This window comes from Lacerta agilis, chromosome 14 (genome assembly GCF_009819535.1).
Source record: "Lacerta agilis isolate rLacAgi1 chromosome 14, rLacAgi1.pri, whole genome shotgun sequence".
NCBI classification, from domain to species: Eukaryota; Metazoa; Chordata; class Lepidosauria; order Squamata; family Lacertidae; genus Lacerta; species Lacerta agilis.
In genome coordinates this window covers 19,758,985-19,765,446 of record NC_046325.1, presented here as the reverse complement: position 1 = coordinate 19,765,446, position 6,462 = coordinate 19,758,985, and the positions used below count along the sequence as shown (strand labels likewise).

At 38.4% G+C, this 6,462-nt stretch overlaps 1 protein-coding gene across 1 annotated transcript; it reads left to right on the top strand.

Moving 5' to 3' along the window:
* The first annotated feature begins 401 nt into the window (after positions 1–401).
* LOC117057561 (vomeronasal type-2 receptor 26-like) lies at positions 402–5,974 on the top strand. Its single transcript, XM_033168408.1, has 5 exons — positions 402–692; positions 1,588–2,448; positions 3,252–3,479; positions 3,872–3,998; positions 5,079–5,974. Exons 1-5 carry the CDS (start codon positions 402–404, stop codon positions 5,972–5,974), a joined length of 2,403 nt encoding a protein of 800 aa, XP_033024299.1.
* Positions 5,975–6,462: the final 488 nt, after the last annotated feature.

Sequence of the window (6,462 nt, the reverse complement as noted above, 5' to 3'; positions counted from 1 at the left end):
AGTCCTTTTCTAACTATGTATCCATAAGATCCAGCAGGAAAAGTTTCAATTGAAAATATTCAAAATTCTCTATATCAAAGTATATATTTGGGTCCAATATGTTTTGGCTTTTCTACATTTCTACCAAGCATGATAAAATGTCTCTCCCCACGGCTCATTTGGAAGGAATAGCGAGATATGAATATCATTAGGGAAGTTTTTAATGTTCGATGTTTTATTGTGTTTTAAATATCCTGTTGGAAGCTACCCAGAGTAGCTGGGGAGGCCCAGCCAGATGGGCAGGGTATAAGAAATTTTATTATTATTATTATTATTATTATTATTATTATTATTATTATTATTATTATTAAATATCATTGAAATTATGGAATTGTGATCAAGACTGCAATTGTTGTTCCAGCATGGTGCCTAAGGGTTACCAGCATATCCTGGCCTTGGCATTTGCAGTCAAGGAGATTAATGAAAACCCTCACATCTTACCAAATGTCACCTTGGGCTTCCACATCTATGACAGCTATCTCAATGCAATTAAGACATATCATGCCACAATGCTACTTTTATCAACACTGGAGAAATTTCTCCCCAACTATATATGTAATATTCAGAACAATCTGACAGCTGTCATTGGGGGTCTCGAATCCCAGGTCTCCCTTCATGTGGCAACGATCTTGGATATTTATAAGATTCCACAGGTAGGACACCTATGCCTGCTTCTGAGTGGAGTAAGAAAATTTAAAAGTGCTTTCATTTTTATTATTTTTTGTTTGTTTCTTCCAACTTTTATTATGCTGTTTGGAAACAGGAATGGGTACCTTGGGAATAATGAGATCAATTATTATTTTTCTTTCTTTCCTTTGCATGTTTTATGCAGACTGAAAGCAATTCATTAAAAAATGAAAAAGTAAATGAACCTATAAGTGGGACGTGGTTTTCATAGTACGAAAATTGTGAAATATATTTTCCACATGGACATCCCACTTACTGTTTCCAATGCTCCAAGTTGTTGATTCTTTTTACTTTCTATATTGTTGGTGGAAAGCATTCTTCAATAATTAATAGGGCACCATTTTAAAATTTCTTTGTGGCCCATTCATGCCAACGGTGAACTGACAATCTGTATGCATAGGCTGGGGACCTGCTTTATAAAGCAGAGCCTGGCTTTCACTGAAGCAACACCATAAAGTTCAAAAACTAATTAAGTTGGATTTATTAGAGGAGGAATTAGACACTCTGCCCATCCAGCAAATGACAATATTGTGATAAGCTTTAAACAAAAACTGGGTGGTTGCTGATGCAGATTGAGATCCTTGTGTCTTTATCCCTTTGCTCTCCGCATCAGTATTGATCAGAATGGACTCCCCTGGATCTGCAATTTCATCATTAGTCACTCAGGTAGTACAGTTGAGAAATAAAATGTTTGCTGATGTGAAGGATGCACTATTTATATGGATGCCCAAATGCAAATACCAAGTGCATTTGACCATGCATAAAACTGCTATATTAATGGAGGGTGTTTCTCTCTCTCTCTCTCTCTATCTATCTATCTATCTATCTATCTATCTCTTTTCCCAACAAATATCTCTTTAGTTCATATATAGCCCCACTCCAGTGATGAATGCTAAAATCCCAGGACTGCCTTTCTACCAGATGGCCCCCCCAGAAAGTCACCAGTTTGCAGGGATTCTTTCTTTGCTTCTGCATTTCAGGTGGACATGGATTGGGGTTGCTGTGGTTGACAATGACAATGGAGAAAGATTTGTACAAAATGTGCTCCCACTCTTTTCAAACAGAGGTATTTGTTTCGCCTTTCTGGAAAGCATCCCCAAGTTTAGTTTTCTCACTGAAGGACTCACCCTGATGCAACAAGGGGCAAAAATACATGATAGAGTGATGGGTAGCAAAGCCAATGTTGTGGTGGCCTATGGAGAAGCTTCTACCACGATATTTTTGAGATGGCTTCCATATCTATCAATGCTTGGGAGCATGAAAACAAATGTGAAAGGTAAAGTATGGATATCGACAGCCCAAGTGGAGTATATTTCCGTGGCCTTTCAGCGGGATTGGGATGCAACAATATTCAATGGTGCTATAACCTTCAGAATTCATTCCAATGATCTACCAGGATTTCATCAATACGTTGAGGGCAGAAACCCTTTCAATGCAGAAGGTGATGATTTCATCTGGGATTTCTGGCAAAATGCGTTTGGCTGTGTATTTCCACATCGCTTTCTGGATGAGGTGATGGGGGATATCTGCACAGGAAGGGAGAATTTAGAGAAACTTCCTGCATCTCTCTTTGAAATGACAATGCAAGGTCAAAGCTACAGCATCTACAATGCAGTATTTGCCATGGCCCATGCTTTACATGCCATGTCCTTAGCAACACCCAAACACTCACAAATGGTGAGTAGAGGGAGACAGAAGCTTCGGAAGCAGCAGTTTTGGCAGGTAAGGGGAAAGAAATCCATACATTGCATGGAATATATACTGGGTGTTCGATTTCCCTAACTACTTACCATTTTTTCCTCCTCCCTGCCCTCCCTGGCACCTGGAAAGGAAAACTAAATTTAATAATACTTTCCAGAGATGTAATTACATAATTCTGTTACAGTATAAAAACACAGAAATGTGATTTGAGAGTCTTTCACATTTTGCACAATACTCCTTGTTGTTTATGAGCAGTGCACATGCCAGCAATTCAGCTGATTTTTGTAGCATCCCTGTTTGCAATATCTGGGGCATAAAGGGTGATTGTATCTTCCTTCAGTCTTGTACTTCATAACCATCCAAGTTTGCATGATGGGCCATTACACCTTTCACATTTTACTCTACATACATACATTGTCCATTCACAGATGCACAGAAAGACATTTATTTACTACCTTATGTACCAATTCAGACACCAATTCATGCCTTTTCTCACTCTCACTATTACCCCCCAATTCTCAGTTATGATCCCATTCACTAAATTATGTTGGCAGGAATTAACACTTCCTCTCCACCTGAACCCTGTTAAACAAATAGGATTCCCTTCCCCCATACATACATACATACATACATATACCTTAGCCTACACTTTAGTAGTGCTAATGGGGAGTAGAGTATAGGAAACATTGCAGAGCATATGTGAGCCTAAAATAGGCTACATGTATGTTGCAGACAGCAGGGCTACCCCCTCTGCACTAGATCTCTCCTTGAAACATTCAGATCCGCCCTTTTCTAAATGCTTGCCTTCTCTCTTTTCAAACTAGCTCCATCATTTTCTGAGAGGTGTCTCATTTAACAACAGTGCTGGAGACACGGTGTCCTTCAATCAGAACGGGGAGGTAATATCTAGTTTGGATGTTATCAACTGGGTTATTTCCTCCAACCAATCCTTTCATAGGGTAAAAGTTGGGAGGATGGATCCTGAGGCTCCTCCAGACCACGCCTTCAACCTTCATGAAGATGCCATAACATGGCACAAATGGTTTAATCAGGTAGAGTCACATTGTTAGCTAATTCAAAAGAGATTCATTTTTTAGTGAGCAATTATTATATACTTTGATGTCTAAGATAATGTTCACTTGAGAATCAGAAAAACTTAAAAAAATACTCTCTCTTTTTTACTGGATGTAATTTCATGCTTGTCCAGGATATAATTGTACTCACTTTCCATCCCAAATGGATATAATATCGTGCAATCTGGTAAAATATGTATAATATCTCCTTTGTATTCATTGTTTTAATACGGACAAGAATAAATTACTCTCTGCAGAGCTGATCAACGGCTTACTGAAATGCTGTAACACTTTAGCAACATGAGGAAGGTCTCCAGAACCAAATGCATTATTCTCATGAATATCATGTTTCTCCTTCATTTACTGATTAGGTTCGCCCTCTTTCTGTCTGTACTGAGAACTGTCATGCAGGATCAAGGAAGAAAGTGAAGGAAGGAGTACCGTTTTGCTGCTATGATTGCATCCCATGCCCAGAGGGAAAGATTTCAAACCAGGAAGGTAAGAGAAATATGCACAAATTTGGATCCAGATGCAGTACTTCCATTGAGTTCTCCTTAAAAGGAATGGGACAATTAAGTTATGACTAACTGGGCCACTTGCTTTCAAGGGACCAAATGTTACTCACTGAGGTTACTTCCAAGCAATCTCTTTACTAAGCCTTAATCCTGATTTGTGTGCACAATGTTTACATGCCATTTGTTATAGAAAAACAGAATTTGCTAGATGAAATCAGCTGTTTATTGTGTACTCATTCTGTTTAATTTGTGGGAATATTAGAAAAGGTTGCATCATGCAAATGTAATTTCAAACTTTCCAGTGTACTTCCCAATCACTTTCCATATTTTAAAAAGTCTGTGCTTTTTGAGGTGGGAGCTTCTTGTGAAAGAGCTCCAAATCCACTTTAATGGCACAACATGAATTTGCACATATGTGATTTAATCCTAAACCCAAATAATGTTAGTCTTGATGCATCCTATATATTCAGGTACCATGCATATTTAGTCAGTGCCTCTTCATTTCCTTTGAGATCTCTCCGACATTATTATCTCACCAGTTACCATTGCTCTTTCACAAACGTGGTTAAATTTAGCATGCCTTTTTAATCACATCTGGCTTAGCACATGATGGCATGTCATCTTAAGAATGAAACTTAATTTTAGCAGATTTCGTCAGTAAAAATAAGTTTTCATGTGTCAGAAATTCAATTCTGCTATTATCTTTGTGACTGGACAACAATTAGCTGCATAAGTCTACGTTTGATTAAAAAGCATATAAACTGCTTTTGGAAAATCGAAGAATTTTAATTCTACCTTCTGTATATGTCAGGAAATGTTAAATAATAATAAAATTAAATAATTTCTGTATATAATATTAATATATATTATAACTGCAAGTATTTGAAAGTCATTTTTAAAGAATCTATGTATTTTTACAAACATTTTGCTTTGGGAATATTAACTAAAGCAAAATAGCTTTTGAATTCCCAAGTCATGTTACAGCTTTTGAGCATCCTTCAATGTTGATGTGATTGATGAAATGTGTGTGAGTTGGGGACTGTAACTTTCTTTCCCCCCCTAGATATGAGTGACTGTGATAAATGCTCAGACAAAGACTATCCAAGCAAGAACCGAGATGCATGTATTCCCAAGGATATAAGCTTCTTGTCTTATGAAGAACCTTTGGGCATCAGTTTAGTCTGCTTTTCACTTTCATTTTCTCTGATCACAGCTCTGGTGCTGGGTACATTTGTAAAGCACCATGACACTCCCATAGTCATTGCAAACAACAGGAACCTCACCTACTCTCTCCTCATTTCTCTCCTGCTCTGCTTCCTTTGTGCACTGCTCTTCATTGGCCAACCAGAGAAGGTGACATGTCTCCTCCGACAAACCGCTTTTGGCATCATCTTCTCAGTGGCTGTTTCTTGTGTATTGGCAAAAACCATCACTGTGGTTCTGGCTTTCATGGCCACCAAACCTGGATCCAGGATGAGGAGATGGGTGGGGAAGGGACTGGCCAACACCATTGTCCTTTCCTGTTCCTTTGTCCAGACAGGGATCTGTATTGTTTGGCTAGCAACCTTTCCCCCATTTCCAGATGTAGACAGTTACTCAGTGGCTAAAGAAATTATACTAGAATGCAATGAAGGGTCTGTGATGATGTTTTACGTTGTTCTGAGCTATATGGGCTTCCTGGCAATTATTAGTTTCGTTGTCGCTTTCCTTGCCAGGAAATTACCTGACAGCTTCAATGAAGCCAAGTTCATCAGTTTCAGCATGTTGTTGTTTTGCAGTGTTTGGCTATCCTTTATTCCTTCCTACCTGAGCACCAAGGGGAAATACATGGTTGCTGTGGAGATCTTCTCTATCTTAGCCTCTGGTGCTGGACTGCTGGGTTGCATCTTTGCCCCCAAATGTTATATTATTGTGTTCAGGCCTCAGCTGAACAACAGGGAGCAGCTAATAAGGAAGTAAAATGAAAGGAAGGAAGGAAGGAATCAGGTCTTTGCAAATCAAAAGGTAGTATGTGTATGTTTCTTTCTGTATATACAGGAGAATATTTGTACATACCTATTAAGCCTTATACACATTTAACTGTTGTCCAATTTTCCTTGACTGGAAAAAAAATCACTTGGAATCAACAAAGGCACAGAAAAGCTCCTTCCTTAAAAACTACAGTTGCAACTTTCAAATCTAGATGAAAGCTACTAATTCCTACCCAGTCCACACTTTCTTCTTTTATCTACAAAAGAAAAATCACTTGGAATAATGAATTCAGTCTACAAAAGCACAAAGAAGAGTCTTTCTTAAAAACTACTGTTGCATTTTTCAATTCTAGATGGAAGCAACTAATCTTTCCAGTGGTGGAGTAAGGAAAGGAATGGCAGGCAGCAGAGTTTCGTGCAATAGGGATTTCAAAGAGCCGCATGTTGCACTTGAGCAGTACATGGCTTTTTCAATTT